This window comes from Drosophila ficusphila, unplaced genomic scaffold (genome assembly GCF_018152265.1).
Source record: "Drosophila ficusphila isolate 14025-0441.05 unplaced genomic scaffold, ASM1815226v1 contig_436, whole genome shotgun sequence".
NCBI classification, from domain to species: domain Eukaryota; kingdom Metazoa; phylum Arthropoda; class Insecta; order Diptera; family Drosophilidae; genus Drosophila; species Drosophila ficusphila.
The window spans coordinates 1,130,203-1,153,966 of NW_025064352.1; the positions used below are offsets into that span (position 1 = coordinate 1,130,203).

The 23,764-nt window shown below is 39.8% G+C and overlaps 8 protein-coding genes across 8 annotated transcripts; 5 read left to right on the forward strand and 3 right to left on the reverse strand.

The window, feature by feature from the left end:
- Positions 1 to 658: 658 nt before the first annotated feature.
- LOC108094548 (leucine-rich repeat-containing protein 24) lies at positions 659 to 2,797 on the reverse strand. Its single transcript, XM_017195157.2, has 4 exons — positions 2,529 to 2,797; positions 2,368 to 2,470; positions 1,282 to 2,251; positions 659 to 1,211 (listed from the first exon to the last, which is right to left on the reverse strand). The coding sequence occupies exons 1-4, from the start codon at positions 2,705 to 2,707 to the stop codon at positions 802 to 804; spliced, it is 1,662 nt and encodes a 553-aa protein (XP_017050646.1). The 5' UTR covers positions 2,708 to 2,797; the 3' UTR covers positions 659 to 801.
- Positions 2,798 to 3,420: 623 nt separating this feature from the next.
- On the reverse strand, positions 3,421 to 4,393 carry LOC108094524 (seminal metalloprotease 1). Its single transcript, XM_017195126.1, has 2 exons — positions 4,177 to 4,393; positions 3,421 to 4,114 (listed from the first exon to the last, which is right to left on the reverse strand). The coding sequence occupies exons 1-2, from the start codon at positions 4,391 to 4,393 to the stop codon at positions 3,567 to 3,569; spliced, it is 765 nt and encodes a 254-aa protein (XP_017050615.1). The 3' UTR covers positions 3,421 to 3,566.
- Positions 4,394 to 9,778: 5,385 nt separating this feature from the next.
- Positions 9,779 to 11,181, forward strand: LOC108094536 (odorant receptor 35a). The gene is made up of 4 exons (XM_017195139.2): positions 9,779 to 10,660; positions 10,724 to 10,819; positions 10,881 to 11,063; positions 11,113 to 11,181. The coding sequence occupies exons 1-4, from the start codon at positions 9,779 to 9,781 to the stop codon at positions 11,179 to 11,181; spliced, it is 1,230 nt and encodes a 409-aa protein (XP_017050628.2).
- Positions 11,182 to 15,743: 4,562 nt separating this feature from the next.
- Positions 15,744 to 16,532, reverse strand: LOC108094535 (zinc metalloproteinase nas-13). Its single transcript, XM_017195137.2, has 2 exons — positions 16,319 to 16,532; positions 15,744 to 16,258 (listed from the first exon to the last, which is right to left on the reverse strand). The coding sequence occupies exons 1-2, from the start codon at positions 16,530 to 16,532 to the stop codon at positions 15,744 to 15,746; spliced, it is 729 nt and encodes a 242-aa protein (XP_017050626.1).
- Positions 16,533 to 17,097: 565 nt separating this feature from the next.
- On the forward strand, positions 17,098 to 17,961 carry LOC108094527 (seminal metalloprotease 1). The gene is made up of 2 exons (XM_017195128.2): positions 17,098 to 17,317; positions 17,390 to 17,961. Exons 1-2 carry the CDS (start codon positions 17,107 to 17,109, stop codon positions 17,932 to 17,934), a joined length of 756 nt encoding a protein of 251 aa, XP_017050617.1. The 5' UTR covers positions 17,098 to 17,106; the 3' UTR covers positions 17,935 to 17,961.
- A 661-nt stretch (positions 17,962 to 18,622) lies between these two features.
- LOC108094529 (seminal metalloprotease 1-like) lies at positions 18,623 to 19,591 on the forward strand. Its single transcript, XM_017195131.2, has 2 exons — positions 18,623 to 18,848; positions 18,976 to 19,591. Exons 1-2 carry the CDS (start codon positions 18,632 to 18,634, stop codon positions 19,521 to 19,523), a joined length of 765 nt encoding a protein of 254 aa, XP_017050620.1. The 5' UTR covers positions 18,623 to 18,631; the 3' UTR covers positions 19,524 to 19,591.
- A 1,875-nt stretch (positions 19,592 to 21,466) lies between these two features.
- LOC108094526 (seminal metalloprotease 1-like) lies at positions 21,467 to 22,153 on the forward strand. Its single transcript, XM_017195127.1, has 2 exons — positions 21,467 to 21,503; positions 21,603 to 22,153. Exons 1-2 carry the CDS (start codon positions 21,467 to 21,469, stop codon positions 22,151 to 22,153), a joined length of 588 nt encoding a protein of 195 aa, XP_017050616.1.
- A 421-nt stretch (positions 22,154 to 22,574) lies between these two features.
- On the forward strand, positions 22,575 to 23,514 carry LOC108094530 (seminal metalloprotease 1). Its single transcript, XM_017195132.2, has 2 exons — positions 22,575 to 22,779; positions 22,832 to 23,514. Exons 1-2 carry the CDS (start codon positions 22,581 to 22,583, stop codon positions 23,383 to 23,385), a joined length of 753 nt encoding a protein of 250 aa, XP_017050621.2. The 5' UTR covers positions 22,575 to 22,580; the 3' UTR covers positions 23,386 to 23,514.
- Positions 23,515 to 23,764: the final 250 nt, after the last annotated feature.

Consider the following 23,764-nt stretch of genomic DNA (forward strand, 5'->3'; position numbering starts at 1 on the left):
TTGTTGGGTTTGCTGTTGTTTTTTTATAAGTTTTATTCTTATGGAATTTTTTGTGCGGTTTTTATTTTCCTTTGTGGTGTTTTCGATTTGTCTGCCGACGAGGATGAAGGGGGTGCTCTAAAGGACCACCCATCTTCTTCCGCGTTTCAGCATTTATTTGAGTGTGTAAACTTTTGCTACTTGAATTTTTCGGGGATTTTCCTGTGGCAATTTCACAGTTGGCTCTGCCCCATCCTCATACTCCCCTCCATTCTGTACCAACTTTGATAGTTTTGTCAAAAGTTTTTATTGCGATTTGTTGCAGCTGCAAGTCCAAGTCTTGTAAAAGTAATGCTTATCACAAAAAAAAAAAAAAAACAAAGAAAATACAAAAATGCTGGAATTCCCCAATTGATATTTCTGTGTGTGAGATGAAAACGAGGAAACATTGAAGTTTTCAAGGGTTTCTTGAACAGCATGTTGTGGCCTCTCCAAAAAATCTTTGGGGGCTAAGGAGAATAAATAGTCTGCTTCAATTGACAGCCATAAAAGTATTTAAAGTAGTATTTATATATGTGTTAAATATTACTTTATAAATGTTAAGTTTGCTGGAAAATAAACTAATTAGTTGGACGCTTCTTAACATTCATTACTTTGAATTGGATATTTAAAATATTAAACGGATATTACAACCAAATTCTTTTCTTTGTTGATTATCTTATATGTGTGTTTATTATAAATGAGGTAAGTAAGAGAAGAGCGATATCTTAGAATATATAATAGCTATAACGAATGTTTGCCTTCACAGGAAGGGGACTTTCTTCACTTGTTATCACAATTCTCGATGACCACCACATCGCCGTAGTTTGGAGGCGGTGTCTCCGGTCTCGCGGCGCCACTTTCGACCACATCCGTGTAGAATCTGGCCGCAGAAGTTGGCGGTGTGGTTGGTGAGCTCTGCTCCCGATCCCGACTGGTGAAGAGGTTGCTCCGACTGAGTCGCCGGATGAGGGTGGCCGTGTTCTGATTGATGGTGCGGTAGTACTGACTGCGAGCCGGACGTCCGAAAAGGCGGGACACGAAATTGTCCTGCGGTCCGTAGGGTTGGCGTACCACGGCACGCGATGAAGTGCTTCGAGGACGCTGGGGATTGGAGCGCCTGGGTTGGCGGCTCCTCTGCGGCGACCAGGTGTGAATGGTGGGCAGACTCTCCTGGGAAGGATCCAGAGGGGCTAAAAAGGAAACCACACAAGAAATAGCTTAGAAAAAGAAGCGAATAATCCTCCGGGAAAGCAACCTCACCTGAATCTCCATCGACAACCTCTGGGCTGCTCTTCTTTTTCCTCATCTCACAGCAGCTCTTGAGGCACAGGGCAAAGGTGATGATGAAGATGACCATGCAAACGCCCGTGGCTCCGCCCACCACAAAGGCCAACTTAAGGTCATCCTCGTCGTAGGAATGGGTGCGTGAAATACCATCATCCAACTGGGCGTTTCCTCCAGCCAGAAGTTCATGGCTCACCCGCTCCAGGCAGGTGCGATACCTCAGGCAGAGCTTCTCCCGACTTCCCTCGCAAACATCGCTAAGTGATGACATCTTCGCATCCTCCTCCTCCTCGCTGTTTCCCTCCTCACTGGAGTCTAACTCCCGCCAGATGGAGAGAACCGACTGAGGTCCCTGGGTACTTGGTTCCACATGCTCCATTCGCTCGAACTTCATGGTTGCCTCTTCCTGGACTTTCACCTCCTCCTGGACTTCCACCTCCTCAGGAGCAGCTGCCTCCTCCTCCACGCAGTCGCTCATGAAAATGGCCACGCCGCGTTGTCGTAATCCAGTTGCCACTTTGGCCAAAGCTCGATCGCAGTTGAAGGGATTTTCCTCCACATTCAACGAGGCCAAGTATCGCGGCGCATGAAAATCCCCAGGACTTAGGGTCACCAGCATATTCTGAGCCAGATCCAGCTGGCGCAGTTGGGGCAGAGCACTCAATAGCTGGTTTCCCAGTTGATTTACCTGCGAGTTGCGCAGGTTGAGAGAGCGAAGCGAAGGACTCCTCAAAATTGGTCCTTTTCCGAGAGTGGACAACTTGTTGCCCTCCAGATTGAGGTGGATAAGTTGGTTGTTGGACTCCAGGATGTGTTCATCGATCTGCTCCAGGCGATTGTAGGATAGGTCCAAGTAGCGTAGTCTCGCCAACTCGGAAAAGGCATCTCCGTAAATTGTGTGAATGGCATTGTGGGCCAAAGTTAGGTTTAGCAGATGAATTGTAGTCTACGGAAAGTAGTAACATATTCGTTAAATAATAAACAATTAAAATAAATTATATGAATTACTTTCCATTTCTAGAATGCTTACAGTTCTTCGCACGAAAACATTTATCTACTTACCTTGAAGGAGTCATCATCTATTGTGGTTATATCATTATAGCTCAAGTCCAACAGCTCGACGGTTAGGGGCATTTCTATATTGGCGCTTATTAGGCGCTTGGCACTGCACAAAAAAGATTACATTTATAGTAAAATTCAGTAGTGGTTGAATGAAGACTCACCTGCATATCGCTCGGTTTCGCTGGACATGCAGATCACAGTGGCAAACGGTGGGACAGAACATCTGCTCCGGCTTGCTTCTGCAAACTTGAAGAAGGACACAGAGCAGTAGGCCCACGTAGAGCAGGATCTGCTTAAGGCCCAACCACATTTTGGGCTTTATGACGCATTGCAGAGCCATATGCTTTCTACAAATAATATTTTCTTTGACTGGAAGCAATGTCCCCAATTAGTGGTTCGTCATTTTCGAGTTGGTTGGTTTGGGAATGCTTGGTTGTTCTCGACTGACTTGGTGTTCAAAAGCCGTCTCTTCATTCACTTTATGACTAACTGGTGAGCTACCTTCCAGTGGTGGGTTACCTTACTTTAAGTGGGTCTTGTGTGAATTATTGTATACCAAAATGCATCCATTTGTTAATATACCAGGTAAGTGCTCTACACTTCCACTGCAGATAAGATAAGAGTCTTTGTTATTATCTAATCAGCTGATGCCGCTTTGGTAGTGTTTCAGTGAAAGAGAGTACGTGTTTTGGGTTTCACTTGATTGGAAATTATACGCCCAGAAAAACCAGTTGAAATCAGTAGCCGGTTTATTAGTTTCATGTGCGCTTATCTCGAAGCTATTAAACATACTTTCTTAAAAACAATAATCTACCGATTTGTAACTATAAAGATGTAATGTTTGATTCATCAGAGTTCAACTATTTGGTATTAAATAATCTTCCAGCCGCAATCAGTTGTGTTTTGAAGTACTTTCTATTTTAGTGATAAGCAACACTACACGCAAATATTGGGGCAAAAGTCAATGATTTTTATTATTACTGTTTTTAATTGTTCAGTTTCTTTATTTAAGCTGTAAAAAAGAAAATCAATGGAATTACTTGCTCGTTTTTAGTTCCAATATACAAGCGTTTTTATTTATTAATAATTTGAGAAAATACAAAGAAAGTTGTTAATATAACTTTTCGACACTTGAAAGTAAGGCAACTCTTATTTAATTTTAATTTGATAAAAAAAATGTAATTGTTAGTTTGCAAGCCTTACAATTGAAGTGGGCACTTATACATGGTGTTGAGTCGATTGATATCGGTCTCACTCATTTGTAAACGCTGACCCATTAACCCCTGTCCCTTTGGATCCAAAGCCACAATTGTAGCCTCACCGTTGATCGAAAAAGCCAAGGAACTATAGTGCAAAATGCTTCCATAGTCATACGGCTGATCGAAGTCCCCCACATCATCCTCTTCGTACTTCACAAAGTTCTTTTCGTGACCCTCGGATATGTTCTCTTCCACAATCTTTACGAACTCATCGCGATTTGGGGAGCATTGCTGATGATGAAAACCCAAAGTGTGGAGCAATTCGTGCTGAATGGTTCCCAGTTTGAAGCATCCGGTGTCCAGTTCGGCAGGCTTGAGTTTGACTGTTCTTTCACCTGGCTGGTAACCCACTTTTGAGCTGCATCCCGAAGTGGAGGGAATCACAATGAGATAGTTTTCCTCGTCTTGAGCAGCTGGCACAAAACGAATGCAGGAGTAATACTCGATGAACTGCATGCCAAGCTTAATATACTCCACTTGAGGAGCATCTGTAGATAAATAAGATTTTATTAAATACATAGAATGTACTGACGATAAATAGCCATCCTACCGAACTCCTCGGAGATCCTGTAAGGAACCGTGGCGTTTGGCCAGCGACGAGTCTCGGTCAGCATTCCATTTCGGGTAAAGTCCACATCCATATCACCCTGGAAGTATCCTGCAGTCAGTTCTGGATCCGTTTCCTCATACTGATTACCAAGGGGAGCTGCTAGTATCCCCGAGCACAGAGTTCCCAACAGGAACAAGTGAATCCGCGCACCGATCATTTTCGACTGAATTAAAGCGAATTAACTGCCAATAAATTTCAAATTATCGCTAAATGTGAGGTTTATTAGTACTTGTGATTGATTAGCCTTAAGAGGTCGCGTATTATGAAGTACTGTAAAAATGTTTAAAATTCCCTCAGTTTGTGAGTGTTGCAGTACTTCCACCCGCTATTTCTGAGTTCTGGTAAAAAAAATGCTTTAGGTCCGGTTTGTAGATTGTGCAGAGCACACCAAATAATACTATTAGTACTATTACAATTTTTAAGACAAATTGTTTTTTTTTTTTAAATTTTTAAAGTGGATGCTATATATAAAAAATTTCTTATAAGATATACTTTTTTTTTAATATTTTCTTAAAGGAAGGTATTATTTTTCTCCGACTGGACAAGTTGATCGTTAGCCATGGCTCGAGGCTACTTAGCAGCCCAGCTTGCACTTCCGTTTAGTTACAGTCACAGTGGCAGGCTGAGTCGCATTCCCTTGGCCAAGATGTAATGGCTGAAAATCCACTTGTCCGCTTTCCCCAGTTTCCCTCTTGTGAATCTGCTTCCGCACTCGGTTTGTTGGCTTTAATTTATGGCCATGGCCAGACGACTCTACCACTTCCACTGCGATTGCGACTGCGACTGCGAATGAGAATGAGAATGCGACTGCAAATGCGACTTCGAGTTCGACTTCAACGGCGCCTTCTGTCAGTCACTGGGGGGCGTGGCCAGTGGTCGTCACATCCGCTGTTTGCCCGGGCTTAGATTTGTCCACCGCCCCCTCCCCCCGTTTGGACCATCTTCCCATCGAACGATCACCGCAATGGGCAACCAAAAACTTTTCCACACACATTCTCAGCTTTTGCCGCTCGGGGTTTTTCACTTTTCAGCTGCAGCCGGACCGTCGGAAATAGTTAACTTTTATGCGCATTTCAAATCGGAAAGTTTTGCATTCAAACTTTATTAAAATTACGCTCGATGCTCGTCCAATTGTGCCTGCCATCCAACTGGCGAGCGAATCCAATCCGACGGTTGGCCATCTTCATGGCCATTATCGCGGAGGTCCGCAGAGGTTCCTTTTCTTTGTTTCGATGACATTTGGAGTCCCTGGGCATTCGGGGATAGAGTTGAAGTAGGACACATTGGATAAGTTTTATCAATTCCAATTATGAAGTTGAAAAATTGAAAATACTATACTTGTATCTGGCTTATAAATATAACTATATAACTAGCCATTTTTATATAATTACAGTAAACTACAAACTTAAAGAACAATTTAAAAGTATAATTATTTAATAAATTAACAAAAAAATTGTGTTATTTTAATAACTTTCTAGTCCTTTAAGATTTAAAAAATGTGAAGAGTGGACCCTATTTCTATTCTTATTAAATGTTATATTTATTATTCTCCTGTATTTCCATAAATTCATTTGCTAAAAATATTTGTAAAAAATTACTAATAAAATATGTGACTGCAAATGTTTGTTTTGTTCCATTAAAAATTTCGTAATTATCTGGGTGCAAAAGTGCGGACTGAATTTGGAAGTGCATTCCATCTTCCTCCATGTGGAAGGGAAACTCGGGAGTTTTACCCGCTGCACATTTGCATTGTTGTTTTGACTGCTGGCGCCTTTTTGTGGCCATTCCCGTGCTCCATCCCCTCCAGACTTCCAGCACTAATGACCGACATTGCTTCCTAATTACAAAAGTTTTGCATGCACTCGCTGGTGGGCCGAATGGCTTGCCGAAAATGGCTAAAAAAAAAAAACTTTGAAGTTTATTTTATATCCTTTATTTAACGTTGAAGCGCTTTAAGTTCAGCTTTTCATTCGGTTTTTAGTGGCGCTAACAAACGACTCCATTAACCGAAGGCGGCCGCAGTACACATGTTTGGCCAACAACAAAAGGGGGTAGGCCAAAAAATACCAGAAAATATTGTGTCCTGGCCGTGGGCGAGGAGCACTTCCACTTCCACTCAGTACATTCCAGTTGCACATATGTCATGTGGCACATGCTGACCCAGGAACCGAAACTATCCCGATCCCGAAGCGGGATCCACTCTTTCTGCCCATGGGCCGCACTTAATGATAAACAATGCTTGCGGTAAGTTTAACATGCCGCGCTATTACCCTGCCACTCAGCCGCCCTTCGTCCTTCCTCCTTCGTCCTCTTGTGGCAGGACCTCTTCCCCACCACTCCTCCCGCATAACGAGTGGACAATTTACACGCTGAAAATGAACGACAGCGGACACGGGATGACGGTGGGTGGACCAATTGATACCTCATCTCTATTGGGAAACAACCTATTTACCTGATATGGATTATATCTAAAATTCAGATTTGGGAAGGTATGCTTACAGTTTGACTTGATGACTATTAGCAGTTTAATTTATTTCTAAGCATTGAACTTTCTACAATATGGTAAACATTTTTTAGAAAGACTCAGTTGCATTTTATGTAGGATTTCCATTCTCATTTTGCTCTAAATAGTTTACATCTCATAGTTTATTTATTGATTGTCTATTTACCTATTTAAAATAATAGGGATACACCAAGTGTAGTGACTTAATATAAACATTTCATAAATCATTTTAAGCTGTGTATTTAAATTTAATTGATTTATATATGTATTTAATGCACTCGACTATGATTTATTTTGAATTGTAATACAAATAATTATGGTAACTTAAGGAAAACATCCTCATTTACTATGATTCCACTTAATTTATAGAAAATTTTAAATATTTTGTAAATCAAGCTCCATCTAAGTGCAAGATTCCCCAACAGTTCTAAACCAAATATATGGTAACTAGCAAACCAAGGACAAGAAGAAGCGACAAAAACAGCATGCTTAAAAGAGCAGTAAATGAGAATTTATCCACTTGCTGACCAACGAGACGCCCAAACCCTTCTCCCGCCCCCTTGCCACACCCCCCATTCCGCAGACAGAGAGACAAAAAGGAGGAGGAGGAGATATAGAAGGGGGGATGTACAAGTATAACTGGCCGACACACGCACATCGTAAAGTTTTAATCGGATGTTGTCCAGCTTTACATGACGCCATCTACTGGCTTAGAGTGCAATATCCTGTGGCACGCGATAACATCGAGCAAAAGAGTTGGGTGGCAGAAAACGGCAGAAACGGCGGACAAAGGATGGCGAAGGGATTCGCCAAAGGGGGCGTGGTGAAAGAGGAGGGAGGGGCGTGATGTGCGCCGCCACCCTTGTTTATGCGAAACGCTCTTGGCCCTTTGCTTTTTGACGGCATTTGGCACTGCCACTGCCACGCACAACAACTACAAGGATTCACCAGGATGCCCGCCGCCGACTGCCAGTGCCCAGCAATTCCATCTATGGGCTACAAAGCCGGCACAGTTTCGGGCACTGCTACAGCTACAGATACAGCTACAGATACAGATGCCAAGGCTAAAGGCAAAGCAAGTGAAACAGCCGCTACAAAGGCTTAAAAAGCGTAAAACACGAAAAAAGCGAGCGGAACATGGAACGTGGAGTGGGAGAAAGGGAGATTCTTTGTAAGCCGAATTAGTGTGGCTCTACAATCCCCAAAAGCTTCGCTGCACGAAAATGTATTAGCTACCAACTAAAAAAAACATTAAAATACAACAAAAAATAAAATAATATTAACATGAAGAAGGATGTCAATTTTTTCTGTACATAAAACGATTAAAACTGATTTTATTTCAAAGGGAATTTTCTTTTCTTGCCGTTTTGTGATGTTTTTGACGGATATTAAAAAAAAAAAATAAAACAGTAAATAATAAACAAATTTAATTTAACACCTTTATTTTCTCTTGGGGCTTCAAATTTTAAGATTTAATTTTTATAAGTAATTTAATTTTATAAAATTTTATTTTAACCTATGGTTCTGACAATTTTGGCCTTTGGTCAAGACAATGAAGAAAGGTAATTTAAATTTATAAGGAATTTCCCCGATGACTTTTATGATGCATGACTCTCACCTTAGCCTATTCGAAAACTTTGACTTTAAGTCATCTGGGTGGCGAAGCTCATAAACAATACATTGTATCCTTGCCGGCAAAGTGCATACAAAATGGCAGTGAAATGTGTGGCGCTCGTTGTTTTCTAGGCTTCGGTCAACCGCTTGGCTAGACGCACACTTGGCTGGATGGGCAGGATGTCCAGGACTGGCCACGAAAGCGGACCGAACCCACCGAACCACCAAGCCAACGAACCTCGTTGTCATTGTCGTGACAGGAAATTAAGATGAATGTGGCGAGCAAACTGTAGTTTCTATGCCGGAGTTGCAACTCCTCGCTGCTCGGTTTCCCTTCAGATTTCGCCCACTGTTTTGGCCCTGTTGCCTTATTGTCGTTGTTTTTTCTATTCGGTTAGACAAGGGAGAGACAGACGGCTGCCTCTTAAAATATTCATAACACAAACTGTTGCCACTATCTCGAGTGCGGACCGCAGCGGATGCCGGCGGACCGGGACAAATGGCATTGCTGGGAGTAATCCGGGAAAGCTGAAAAGCTGGAAAAGCGGGCGAAAGTTGCGCGTTTGAATTAATTGATTTTTATGAATTTGTTAAGTGAGTTTTTCATGCCCCAGAACCATAATGGGGGAGTTCATGACTAAAAAAACGTTGACTTTGAGAGAGTGCAAAAATATGTTATACATTAACAACGATTTAAACGACAGAATACTAACGTGGGTAAGTAGTTATTAGTGCGGAAATTTATTTTCATTTGGATTTGGATTTGGATTTTATTTCTTTTTTTGTCCCTTTGAAATACGAAGTCAATGTTTGTTCAAAAAACATAAACAATAACTGGTAATCAATGTTAAATGCCAATTAAAGGTGGCTAAATAAATAATAATAAAGATTTGATTTTTATGAGTATGAAATGAAAAAGAATCCATATTTTTTTTGTTAACATAAGTACTTATAAAATCCATTCAAATAAAAATGAAATATTGATATCGCTTTTTGCTGTATAGGGATTATCAGTAAAGCGATTAAAAAATTCATTGTTAAATAATTCTGAATAGGAAAGTTTTTAAATACCCAAGTTTTTGAATGATTTTCTACATTGTTCTGCAATGTTTACCCCTGTTTACAATATTACCTACGTTTAAAAACCCCCAATTAGGGCCGATTCCCCCGTCGTGGTCCTGGAAAAGTTGTCTAAATTATTCGACTACAAGCCATTACATCGTAAATGAGGCAATATTAATGTGAAACTTTCAAATGTTTCCGTTTGGCTTGGAACTGGAGGATAATAACTTAATTGAGCCATTGCACGCATGGGAGAGTTCATTTAAAAGTTGAGAAACTGTCATCGCCTGTGCTCCCGACTAATCCCTGCTGCATATATAAGTCGGAGGAGAGCCGACATTATTCAACAGTCTTGGCTCTATTATGGTTCGTTACGTGCCCCGTTTGGCAGATGGTCAGAAAGTGAAGTTGGCCTGGCCGCTGGCTCTGTTCCGATTGAATCATATATTTTGGCCCTTGGATCCGAGTACGGGAAAGTGGGCACGGTATCTGGATAAATTTCTAGCCGTCCTGGGCTGCTTGATTTTTATGCAGCACAACGACGCGGAATTGAGATATCTGCGCATTGAAGCAAGGAATCGGAATTTGGACGACTTTCTCACTGGAATGCCAACATATTTGATCTTAGTGGAAGCACAATTCCGAAGTCTGCATATTCTATTGCACTTCGAGGAGCTTCGAAAGTTCCTTCAGATATTCTACGCCAATATTTATATTGATCCACGAAGGGAACCGGAAATGTTTAAAAAGGTTGATGGACAAATGATTATAAATCGATTGGTTTCTGCAATGTATGGTGCCGTAATATCCGGTTACTTAATCGCTCCCGTATTTTCAATCATCAACCAAAGTAAGGATTTTCTGTACTCCATGATATTTCCATTTGACTCGGATCCCTTGCATATTTTTGTGCCCCTGCTTCTCAGTAATGTTTGGGTTGGCATCATCATAGATTCCATGATGTTTGGAGAGACAAGTTTGTTGTGTGAGTTGATTGTGCATCTAAATGGAAGTTATTTGCTACTCAAAAGGGACTTGGAGATGGCCATTCAAAAGATCTTGGTCGCGAGGGACCGTCCTCAAATGGCCAAACAAGTTAAGGAACAAATTATCATAACTATTAGGAAGAATGTGGCCTTAAATCAATTTGGGCAGCAGTTGGAAGCTCAGTATACTGTGAGGGTGTTTATTATGTTCGCCTTTGCTGCAGGATTATTGTGTGCCCTTTCTTTTAAGGCTTATACGGTGAGTGATTAAAAATAAATTAAATAAAACTCATCATATTAAACACTTTAATCTAATTTATAGAATCCCATGGCGAATTATATCTATGCAATTTGGTTTGGTGCCAAAACAGTTGAACTTCTTTCATTAGGACAACTTGGTTCCAATTTGGCTTTTACTGTAGGTGAAACTATATATTTATCTTACTGATATTTGTATTTTAACGTTGTTTCGAAATCAGACGGATTCCCTTAGCTCGATGTACTATTTAACCCACTGGGAGGAAATCCTACAGCACTCTACGAATCCCAGGGAAAATCTGCGATTGCTTAAACTCATAAATTTGGCCATTGCGATGAATAGCAAGCCCTTTTATGTGACGGGACTGAAATACTTTCGTGTTAGTCTGCAGGCTGGCTTGAAAGTGAGTATGAAGCGAGTTCAGAAACATTCCATTATCGCCTCTTTCACAGATTCTGCAGGCATCGTTCTCGTACTTCACATTTCTCACCTCGATGCAGAGGCGACAAATGAGCAATTAAATAATTCACATTTTTTTAATGCCGCAATGATGCCTCCTTCTGCGAGTCTAGTCCGCTGATACAAATGATTGCATATTAAAAGTCAATTATTGGTGAATTAATTTTAATTAAATTAAATTGATAAAAGGCACCGGCTCACACGCATCATTGATTTTCGCTTCCTTTGCTCGTTTTGCTTGGCTCTGTGTGTGAGAAAAATGCGTGTATGTGGAAGAGAATGTATATGTGTGTGTGCGTGTGGGTGGAGACGACTGAAAATATGCAATAAAATATTCATGATGATTCCTCTGCTGCAAAAACTTGCAAAAAGTTAATAAAACTTTTGCCACTGCTGGTGGGTAATGAAATTAGAATATCGCAAGCATACCAAAACGCACAGAGCCAGAAAAAAAGTATAAATTTTCAGCTTGCCATGTTTTGCCATCTCTGGAAATGATCAGCGGCCATTAAGCCGGGGTTGGATGGAGTCTCTGGCGTAAGCCATAAATCTTCAACTTTGGAGAAGAGTCTTCCCCCGTTGAATCCCCCCCTCTGTTCCGCCAACTATGTTTCAATTTCCTCTGGCACGAACATTTTGGTAAATTAATCCATTAAAGTTTCGCCATGAAAATGCACAAAAGTTTTCGCATAAAAAGCCCATGCATCTCGCTCACTCCGCTTCTGTCGCATTCGTGCTGTCTCTGTCTACCGCCCATAACTCCCTCATAAGAGGAAGTCGAAGTTCGACAGGCGTCGCGCTCATTGATAATTAGACCCTGTCGACGTCTCCACCGTCGTCGTCGATTTCAGGCTTCGACCCGCCCCATTAGCCAATTTGTACTTCATTAGCGCCATGTTGTTCGACTGGATTTGTGTGCTGCTGGCCTTCGCATCGCTTGCACTGCCTCGAATGACGACTAATGAGTTTTATTTACACTGGCCATTAGAGCGAAAGGGGTTTGTTTTACAGCCAGGTTAAGAATATATCTTGGAGATCTTAGAAAAGCCTAACATTTGTATCATTGATCATCCATGGTTGTTTGATTATTATATTAATAATTTACACAAGTAAGTATTTTGAAGCTCTGTTTACGGTTCTCCTCAATTGAACTTAAAGGTTCAAATTTAACTTTTTTATTATTATTTTTTTCATATTCAATTTAAACAGATTCCTTAACAGTTTCCGTAACAATATCCGTTCTTACTTGAAATACAAAAATTACCAAATTAAATATTAGGGGAGATTTACTACAAAATTTCAAACTCTGTATTTAGCTGCTAAAAACTGAATTTCTGATATCTTAATATGCATTGACTGTAAGTCGCAATAATAGCGCTTAATTAGAACCGACAGTCTGGGAGAAACGAGTGTTTGGGGGCCAAATCTCCCGTTTATGCACTCAGAATCCCTTATCGCTCCCTTTGGCTTTGCTGAACTTTTGCGCTAACCACTGAAAATTTTATATTTATGCTTGTGTTGCCAACTGAAGCCAAAGGCAAATGCACAAATATACTGAGGGGCAAAAGTAAATGCAGGAAAAGTTTTAAGCTTGTAATTATCATTAGCGATATTGTGTCTAAACTTTTCAAGGAAGCAACAGAATGCGAGTGAAGTAAGAAAGGGATTTTCCCATTTTTCCAGGGGTTCAACTTTGATTCGAAGGCCTTAAATCAATTACAACGCAGAAGTAAGGAAGCTTGTTAATTGCCAGATAAAGCAGCAAGAATTCTCGCTTTTATTCCAGTACCTGTTATGTAATACTTTCTCAACTGGCAACACGTCGTATGCTTAATTAATTTTAAATGCACTTTAAAAGTTTGCCCTCTCGAGTGGAGACCTTCTGGGGAAAATAGGTGGCAGCGAGGTATTTTTACCTTTAAGTCAACTTTCCTCTGGCCCGCGTGAAAAGTAAAAACACGACAGAGAAAGCCCCGAAGAAAGCCCATTCATGTGTGACTGCATTTGTCAGTCTCCGGCCCAGAATCAGAATCAGGCTCCGAGTCCTGGCACTCGCATTCCTTTTGGCCCAGGTCCTGTGAGTTGTGTGTGTAATTATGTCTGAGATTATGCCCACAGCCACGGCGGTGCTCCTACTACAGCTGTCTGTCTTTAATATGCCACCGCAGCCCCCTCACCCTTCGCTTTTTATTCCGCCTTATTTCTCGGCAGTGCTGGCAAGTAGGGAATTCCAAAGAGCTACAAAAATATTTCTTGTATATAATAGTAGTTAGAGTTATTTAATTGTTTTTTACCTAGTAAAAAGATATTGCAATTATTTACCTCACTACCGGGTATTTCCCAGACCATCTTTACATAACATAACATTTTTTCATTCGAATTATGAAAGTAATGGAATTTAGCTAGGATTATGTTAGTTGGGCAGGACTATATCCTTGCTCTTACCAGCCTGTCAAAAGTTTCTGCGGTCTGCCAGCTCATCTCCCCTTGGCGCCGCTGACGTGTTGGCATTTGCTTTTGCTTTTACTCGCTGGCTGCTTTAAGTAGAGGTCTTGAGATATTTTTCAGGGCTTGCCTTCGCCACGTTGTTCATATGCAGTTTCTCAGCTGTACTGCGAGAAAAATGTTGAGGTGCTATCAATTTGTATAATAACTAGATTACAACTTCAATAAGGTTGCTAATAAAAAATAGCTGCACTGGCATTAAACGATTTTTAATTAAAAAAGAATACAACATTTCTTCAATCACATTTATTTTTGTGGCATGCTCTTAGAATTCATGCAAAAGAATAACTTAAACACTTTACGAGGTGGTTGTTAGTTTGTCCAGTTTGGGAAAAATATCTGTAATGAGTACAAAACTGATTAAAATTAACCTAGAGCTAAAAGTTTCAGAGGGACAAGGACTCTTCAGCTCGAAATTTGTCCAAATTGTGGCCATTAAATACCGGCAGACTTAATTGCAGTGTACTCTGCTTAAGTATTCTCATTTCCCTTTAGTTGCCGCTGCTGCTGCTGCTGCTGGTGGGTTTTTGGCTTTTGCCTTGGCTCGTAAAGTCGCAGGAAGTTATTATCCTAAAAACTTTACCCCTGAGGGCAATACAAACAAAGGCGTAGCAGGGCAACAAAGCGCAGCATTCATGTCTGACTATGAAATGGCTATGGCTGCACTCGCCCCGCCAAGCCACCCAACCACCCAACCACCCACCAACCAACCATTCCACCCACACATGCGTCTCGTTTGCTATGCATGAAAATAGAATGTCATAAAATTAGAACGATCATAAGACGAGCGGAGGGCCAAACACAACACAAAGAGCCCGGGAAAAGAAAGCGAAAAGAAAAAGAAAGCGGAGCTCCAGCCAGCTGACTTTTTTACTGCTCTTGGCGAAAAGTTGATGGCCAGGCGTCCTAGTGGCCGCCTTAACCCATTAAATTCTCTTTATTATGCCAACAATATTTTCTCAAAATAAAAAGCAGGAAATTCCCAAGACATTATGACTTTAGAGCGTGATAATCGCGTTGAGAAACTGAGCTTGAATGAAATTTGATAAAAAAAAGTTAAAGAATGCAAATCTTATTATTGATCTTTCCTTACTTTAAGTTTTTTATGTTAACAATAATCAAAGCATAATAAACTTAAATTTAATAAGAAACCTTAAATAGAGATATGGCGAGGTAAGTTATTTAATTTGTAATCATTTGAGGTACAAATAATTTATTTCGGTTTGCCCAAGTTGTTCAAAATGTGACTACACACTTTAAATTATCTCTTGGAGTAAGTATAAATTTGAAATGCCTTGTCACTAGCAACGCGGCTAAAAAGCTGATAAAAAGACCAGCAACACCAGGGCTAAACCACCTATTCCATACTAGATGACGTTGGCCCATCTTTAGTTGCAACTAAAAAAGCGAATGCACTGCTTGCATAAATTAAATGTTTACGACTTCCGTTTTGCGGGCAGGTAGCTCTGGAGAAGCTTTGGCTTTTGCTACAATTTGTGCCATTAAAAAACCAAATATATGTATACGTGAGTCCTTGTGCGAGGGAGATAGAGAGAGAGTGCGGAGTGAACGGAGATAGTTGGTCCTGGGATTATACGAAAGGATTGCTTGGCTAGTTGGTCGTAGGTGCGGGCTGCTCGGTCGCATGGTTAGTTGCCTGGCGCGCTAATTTTTAATTACGACCACTAAATATTCAATTTTTAGTTGCCGGCAAAGGCAAACACTTCCTCTACGCTGGCCGGGGCTTTTTGTTTTCCAGATTACCCGGTCGGTGGGAAAGGTTTTTTGGGGTGGGGAAGACTCTAGTTTCCTGTCAAGTGCAACAACTCGTTAGAATTGCAAATGTTGCGATTACTTTGAGCCAGGATGTAGTCTGCCTGTGTATATAAAATTAACGCAACACGAGGGGTTTTTGTAACTTTAAGGTTGCTTTCTTGTTGCTAACAAGCTGGTCAATTGCGATACGGGAATGTAATTTGTGTTGTATGGAAAACAAAACAATATTATTATATTCAAAAAAACATGCAAAGTAATTCGAAATTATTAAAAATAACTTATATATGTTACAAAATATGTATTTTTATTTTTAGAGATTCACAACTATTTTTTACAGGGTAAATTAACAGTACATCCGCTTAAGTGCTGCCACATCCTTTGGGCTCAGTTTTCTTGCCTGGCCAATTTTCGCATTCTTCTGGTAGGGAACAATGGTTGGCTTTCCGTTCTTGGAGAACGCATAAGGACCATAGTGCATGATGCTATCGTAGTCGTAACCAATGCCAAAATCAGTCCCCTCTGAAGCCAGAAGCTTGTCAAAGTTGTGCTCATAGCCGGGTTGAATGTTTTCCGTATTGATCTTTACGTAACGATCTCTTTGCGGATCACTTTGGCTGTGAAAGAAGGCCAAGGCGTGGAGAAGTTCATGCTGAATGGTCCAACTGGACATGCAGTTGCTGCCCAGATTGAGAGGTTGATTTGTTAGACCCAAAAATCCCACATAGGACCAGCAGCCGGAACCCTGTCGTTGAATTATCACTTGTGGCTCTTTTGGGTTTGCTGTTCGGCGAAATCTCACACAGGTCTGAGATGAAATCGCAGACATTGCACCTTCAACACGAGTTTTATCCAAATTTGCTGCAATCAGAAAAATATATGACAATAAATTAATATTTTTTTAAAACCTTCTTTGCTTACAAAATCCACCAGCGAAGCTGTAAACCAAAGTTCTATCCTTCCAATAATATTCAGACCACAATTGGACAACACGGGAGGCTGGATTTCCTTCAAAAAATTTCAGCTGTTCTGGGATAAGTTTGATGTCATCCTCCAGAATATCATCCTCAGTGGAAGGACGACCATTCGCCGAAGATCCAATGGCGAGAAGCAAAGCGAGTACAAGAAAATGCATTTTGGTACTGATAAAAATTCTTACAGTGCGAGTTCTTTTTATTCGTTTCGAATGCATATACATTTATAGAAGTTTATATCAGAAGAGTTTTTTAAGATAACATGCGAAACCAGCGAACAGAACAATGTTTTGACCTAGGCTAACAATTGCCTATATTTGCTTCTTGCTTTTATTTATTTGGTGTTATCAAAAAAGTCCTCATGCTGCAAGCAGTAAAATATTATGTAATCCTTTGAAAAAAAAAAAACAAAATAAATTATAAATGATCAATTATTAAAATCATTGAAATGAAAAATATTTAATTTCCAGCAAATTAAAAACTTATTTATTTTTTTTTTTACCATGCCAAAAATATGCTAACAACAAAAACTTTTGTTTAACAATTCACTACAGATAAGAAATAACAGTTTGCCACCGATTTTTCAGACTGACCCATTGATTAGGTTCAAGTTGACATCGGTACCTACTAATTTAGATAACATAAATTATAAAGATTAAGTGTAATAGCGGACTTATAGAACGCTCGTGTGCTTAATTGTCCAGACAGTATTAACTAAAGCGTTAAGCAACCAACATGAACTATTATAGTGCGTTACCTCTGGTTTTGGTCCTGATCAGCGGCGCTTTTGCAGCCCCAGCTGAGCGGATTGAAACCGATCCGGAGCTGACAGCTGGTTATATTGAGGGTGACATGGTTCCCAGTGGATCTTTAAGAAATATTTGGCGCAATGAGACATATCGCTGGCCCAACCGCGTTGTTTACTATCACATCAATAGTTATATTGGTAAGTTCTCTTTAGTTCTGCCATAATTGTTCAAAATATTATTTTATATTAATTTATTTTCTATCTCTACAGACGTCGAGCACAGAAACCATATTGTTAGCGCAATTCACGAGCTCGAATCAATTTCATGTCTGACCTTTAAGGAAGCCACCACCGATCAAGAGTATTATGTAAATGTGACCTCCGAGGATGGCGGTTGTTTCTCCTATATTGGTTACCTAAATCGTGTTCAGCAACTCAACCTGCAGAATAATGAAATAGGAGTTGGTTGCTTCCGACTCTACACTATTGTTCATGAATTTTTGCATGCCCTTGGCTTTTTCCATCAGCAGAGTGCCGCCGACCGGGATGAATATGTCCAAATTGTGGAGGAGAACATCACCGAAGGCATGGAGTTCAATTTTGATAAATACACCGAGGAAACAGTTAACGATTTTGGAGAGAAATACGACTATGGTAGTGTTATGCATTATGGTCCTTATGCGTTTTCCAAGAATGGAGAGAGGACAATCGTGGCTTTGGAGGAGGGACAGGAAGATGTTATCGGCCAACGACTACAGCTGAGTGAAACTGATATCAAAAAGCTAAACGCCATGTACAAATGCCCCACTGTTTAGTAATAAACATTTTTTATCGCACCTTCATTCACAAATTTCAACCGGCTTTTGCAACATAATGAAGATAAATTTCGTTAAGCTATTGTCATCTTTTCTCGCGAAAAATGTAATCTGTTTATTGTGTTGACACATGCAATTAGGCAATGGTTCGTCGTTGTCATATGCTTTCAGATGAATTTTGGCAGTGGATTTCCTTATTTCGGGGGTGTTGCAAAATAAAGTGACGCAATGGGAGAGGAAATGGTTGGGCATTGTTATTTTTGGATAAAAAGTAAAGGTGAAAGACTTTTTGGGGAGAACGATGACGCAAGAATAAATCGAAATTAATGAAGATAAAGTAAATGTGTTTTATTCAGTGCTACTTAAGATTAAAATTGAATATTGTAATTTTTACAAAGGCCCGAAACAATTGCAAATCATTTTTGCTTTATTATAAAATAACTTTCGATCTAATCACAGTTGCCGCGGGAAAACCTGGAATGCTAGTTGAAACTACCTTGAAATAAGATTACGTATATGATGCAGGCAAACCCAAACCGATTAGATAGCATCTTAGTGGCGACCGTTGGTCAATTTAGCTGGCCATAAAGGCTTAACGCCGGCAAATACCATAAATTATCCAATGGCCAGGTAGACCGCTTTGTCACTTTATAATTGGCGATCTAAACAGTTAGCTGCCGAGCGTGGATCGATCAACATGAGGACCTGGGCCTTGATTTTAGCAGTTATTTTCCTGGTCAACTCCTGCTTGGCTGCTCCTGCCAATCAGCAGAGGATTGAAACGGATCCGGAGCTGACAGCTGGCTATTTCGAGGGAGATATAGTGCTCGATCCACAAGGAAGGAATGGACTTATCAACGAAGTGTACAGATGGCCCGATCGCACGGTGTATTACTACATTAGCCCAGACATAGGTAATTTTTTTTATTTTTTTTTATAAATTTGAACATAACCGAGCGATTTAATTGTTATCTATTGAAATCTTTCACATCTGAACAATTTGTATAAATTTATTTTTATTTTATTTTACTTCTTTTTTAGACACCGAGCACCGCAATCACATTATTCGCGCTATTCGCATCATCGAGCGAAGTTCTTGCATTGTTTTCAAAGAGGCCACCACCGATCAGCAATACTTTGTCAATGTCACGGGATTCCCGGAAGGTTGTTACTCATCCGTGGGCTTCCGTAATCGGTCCCAACAGTTGAACCTGCAGACTTATGCTCTGGACTCTGGTTGTTACCGCCTGGGATCCATTGTCCACGAGTTTCTCCACGCATTAGGCTTCTATCACCAGCAGAGCACGTGGGATCGGGATGAGTACGTCACAATCGCCGAGGAGAACATCACAGAGGGAATGGAGCACAACTTCAACAAGTACGACAACGAAACTGTGGAGGACTACGGCGAACCCTATGACTACTCCAGCGTGATGCACTACACGGCGTATGCGTTCTCCAAGAACGGAGAGATGACTATTGTGCCCCTGCAGGAAGGAGCCGAAGAACTAATGGGTCAGCGATTGCAACTCACCCAGTCTGATATTAACAAACTGAATGTCATGTACAAGTGCCCGAAGCAAGTGTAAAATGGCACAAATTTCATAAATATTTTATAATTTCGGGTAATAAATTGAAATACAAAAAGTATGCAAAAGCATTGGTTTTGTTGTGATAACTATATATATAGAGAAAAAAAAAACAGGAAAAACAGGATGAAAATATTATAAAAGGATAGAAAAAAGGACAAAAAGTTTGTTTACAGTAATTTAATTTTTTATTATTAAGATAATAGTTTTAAGTCATCTTCGATTATTTTTCCTTCGTCATTATTGCTGTCCTTACTTTTAGGCAAGTTATAATTTAACAACATAATTTATGGCGACGCAATCCGAATCTGAAGAAAGAATACATCTACATGAATTAATAGCTATCGCAGCTATCGAAAAGTTTCTGAAGATTTGACCGGCTCGAAACTAATTTTACTTTGTTTCACTAAACTTGATGTATTTTGCACATGTTTTTTGTCGTCATGTGCGCTCTTATTTGGTCAATTTTACAGTAAATATTGCATTTGCAGTATTTGCAATAAGCCTTGTTAATATCCGAACTATGTATATCGGCTAATCTAGTCTTTAAAATCGGGCTGCAGTAGCCAGACATCCCGAAACTTTTGCTTATACATTTCTTTTGGCATTTTGAATTTATAAATACAAATATTGAAATTTCGCGATCAGTGCCGAAAGAGAGAGTGCAAGTAAACCGTAAAAGAGTTGTTTTTCGATGAATTCTGTCGTTATAAGTATGTCGATATAAGTATGCAGACGAAAAGTTGCCACCTGTTTCATATTTTACAGCTGATAATAAATTTAAATTGGAGCGCGAAAGCAACTATTTAAGAAAAAAAATAATTAATATTAGATTTTAAAAAAGGACAGATGACCGGATAAAAACAGGACAGATCTGTGCGGAAAAAGGTCAAATTGGCATCACTGCACCTCATGTTAAGTTCCATACACCATAATTATTTAAAATGCACCTTCATAAAATAATTTTTAATTTATTATTTATTTATAAAGTATAGGCCAACGCAGTTACTGGATCCTTAGGTTATATTTTTTAACTGTTGCTTTTAGATGTGGCCCAAAGGTTAAGCGCTTGTCCAATGCAATTCCAAGATATTTGGCATGCAACGGCTTCTTTAGAGGGACTTCCTCTACCTGGATTTCGGGGGTGTTCATTATTAGCCTCTTCAGAGTGAAGCAACGGTTCGTTGTTTTCAAGGGATTGATTTTCATGTTCCACTGTTTAAGAATGTTAAAAATTTTTTATACTATTTCAAGATTCTCAGCGACATATGGAATTATAGGTGACTGCCATGTCATCTGCATAGTACTTATTGCTTTGGAAGGAGCTACCAGATAATGACTCACGTCCATCAAGGTGTGATCTTAAAAGTCCATAGTATGGCCATCATGCCACACCTTATCGAAAGCTGGCTGCATGTCTATAAAGTCTGCGTTGACTGTATGACTACCCCAGCGTGATGCACTACAAGACAAAAGCAACAAACTGAATTTAATGTACAAGTGCCCGATTCAAGTGTAAAATGCCACAAAACTCATAAATATGGTAAATTGTTCTTAGAGAATAAATCCGAATTTCGGTTAATAAATTGAACCCTAAAAGTATGCAAAAGCTTTGGTTTTGTATTGATAGCTACACCTTGAAGTATGCAGGAGTTTTGGATTTGGTTTTATAAAATCAAAATTTTCACGGTTTTCAAAAATATTCAGCATACCTCATGGTAATACGCCAAACGCCATATACATTTAATAATTTAAATAAATCTTACATTTTTAAAGATTTATTTTAATAAAAGCAAAGAAGTCCTAAGATAATATATAATATTTATTCGAAAATTATCAGAGTATGTGTCTCTAACTTTGACCTTAAACTCACGTCCATCAAGGTGTGATCTTAAAAGTCCATAGTATGGCCATTATGCCACACCTTATCGAAAGCATGCTACATGTCTAAAAAATCTTACTACATTAGCCCAGACATAGGTAACTTTTCTCGTCAGATTCAATTGATTTTCTATTGAAATATTCCAAATCTGAATATTTAATTTTTAAAATTTTAAATTTATTTTATTTCCTTTTTAGACACCAAGCACCGCAATCACATTATTCGCGCTATTCGCATCATCGAGCGAAGTTCTTGCATTGTTTTCAAAGAGGCCACCACCGATCAGCAATACTTTGTCAATGTCACGGGATTCCCGGGCGGTTGTTACCATGGAGGCATGGGCTTCCGTAATCGGTCGCAACCGTTGAACCTGCAGACTTTTGCTCTGAATAATGGATGCTACCGGCTGGGAACAATTGTCCACGAGTTTCTTCACGCATTGGGCTTCTATCACCAGCACAGCACGTGGGATCGGGATGAGTACGTCGCTATCGCCGAGGAGAACATCACGGAGGGAAGGGAGAATGCCTTCAGAAAGTTCAATAACAAAACTGTGGAGAACTACGGCGAACCCTATGACTACTCCAGTGTGATGCACTACAAGGCAAATGCATTCTCGAAGAACGGAGAGATGACCATTGTGCCCTTGCAGGAAGGAGCCGAAAAACTAATGGGTCAGCGATTGCAACTCACCCAGTCTGATATTAACAAACTGAATGTCATGTACAAGTGCCCGATTCAAGGGTAAAATGCCACAATACTCATAAATATGGTAAATTGTTCTTAGAGATTATTTAATATTCTATTAATTTAATAAATTGAACCCCAAAAGTATGCAAAAGCTTTGGTTTTGTTTGATAGTATGCAGGAGTTTTGGATTATGTTTCATAAAATCGAAATTCTCGTCGTTTTTAAAACATTTCAGCATTCTTCACGGTAAGTTTCATACGCCATAGATATTTAAAAATCACCTTCAGAAAAAATTTAAATAAATCTTACATTTTTTAAGATTTATTTCATTTAAATCCACGAAGCCCTAAAATAAGGTTCGTATTGTATTGTATTAAAAGTACCCACCTTTTAGCATTAGTCATGCTATATTAAGTCAGGCATGGAATGAGTATAAAATTATGACTTTTACTTTCGTTCAGTTCAATTTGCTTTTTGCACTTACAATGTTTAAACTGATTGTGGCTCTAATTTCGTTACTCGCCAAGGAAGTTTCAAGCGTCCTTTTGCAGGATCCGGAACTCATTGGAGGCTATTTCCAAGGTGACATCGTAGAGCCAATTCGTTCCCGTAACGGAATTGCTAACCCGCAGCGTAACTGGCCAAATGGCGTGGTTTACTACCATATTGAGGAAAATGCATTTGGTACGTATGCAGTCTGAATGAAAAGAACAGTGACGTTATATAAAATTCAAAGGCGTCAGGCATTATGCGGAAATTCTACGGGCTTTTTCTATTATTGAGGAAAACTCGTGTGTTTTTTTCAAGAAGTCCACCGAAGAAGAGCGCAAAAAGTCAATCCTCATTACATCGAAAGCCGTCGGATGCCATGCCATCTTTGTGGGCTTTCGCAATAATTCCTATGTGGTGAACCTTGGGCATTATCCTCTTGGCTTTGGATGCTTTCGCATCGGCTCCATACTTCACGAGTTGCTCCACGCCCTCGGATTCGAACATCAGCATGTGGCCCAAGACAGAGACGAGTACATCAGCATTCAATGGGAGAACATTATACCCGAGTTCAAAATTAATTTCATTAATAATGACACTACCACCAAGTGGCATAGTTTTGGCGAGTCCTACGACTATGATAGTGTAATGCACTATGTTCCCACAGCGTTTTCAAAAAATGGTAAGCCTACGATTGTGGCACTCAAGGATGGAGCCTCAAACATGGGGCAGCGATGGGGAATGAGTGCAAAGGACATTCGAAAGCTTAACAAAATGTACAAGTGTCCCGGCTATGTTTAGGATTTTATTTCAAATGCAGATTTTATAACCAAAAAAATCTTAGTTAATTAAAAACTTATAAAGATGAATTTGTTTTTGAATACAAAGCTTTCGCATCAAACAATGTGAAATATAATATTACACCAAATATGTTTCCGAATTTCAATTCAAAATATCAGTTTGGTACATTTATTTCGTTTTTACCTCAGTGTAGAATTTGGTACTTTTAAAACATGATAGCTTTTAATTCTCCTATATCGCCTCTCTCCTTAGTAAACTTCTTACCACGAAAACTAAAATGTTTAACGCCTTGAAAACCCTATCTCGTAGTGTTGGATTGGAGAACCAAGCCATGTGAAGCGATAAGGGCAAATTCAAACACCTAATAGACAACCAAACG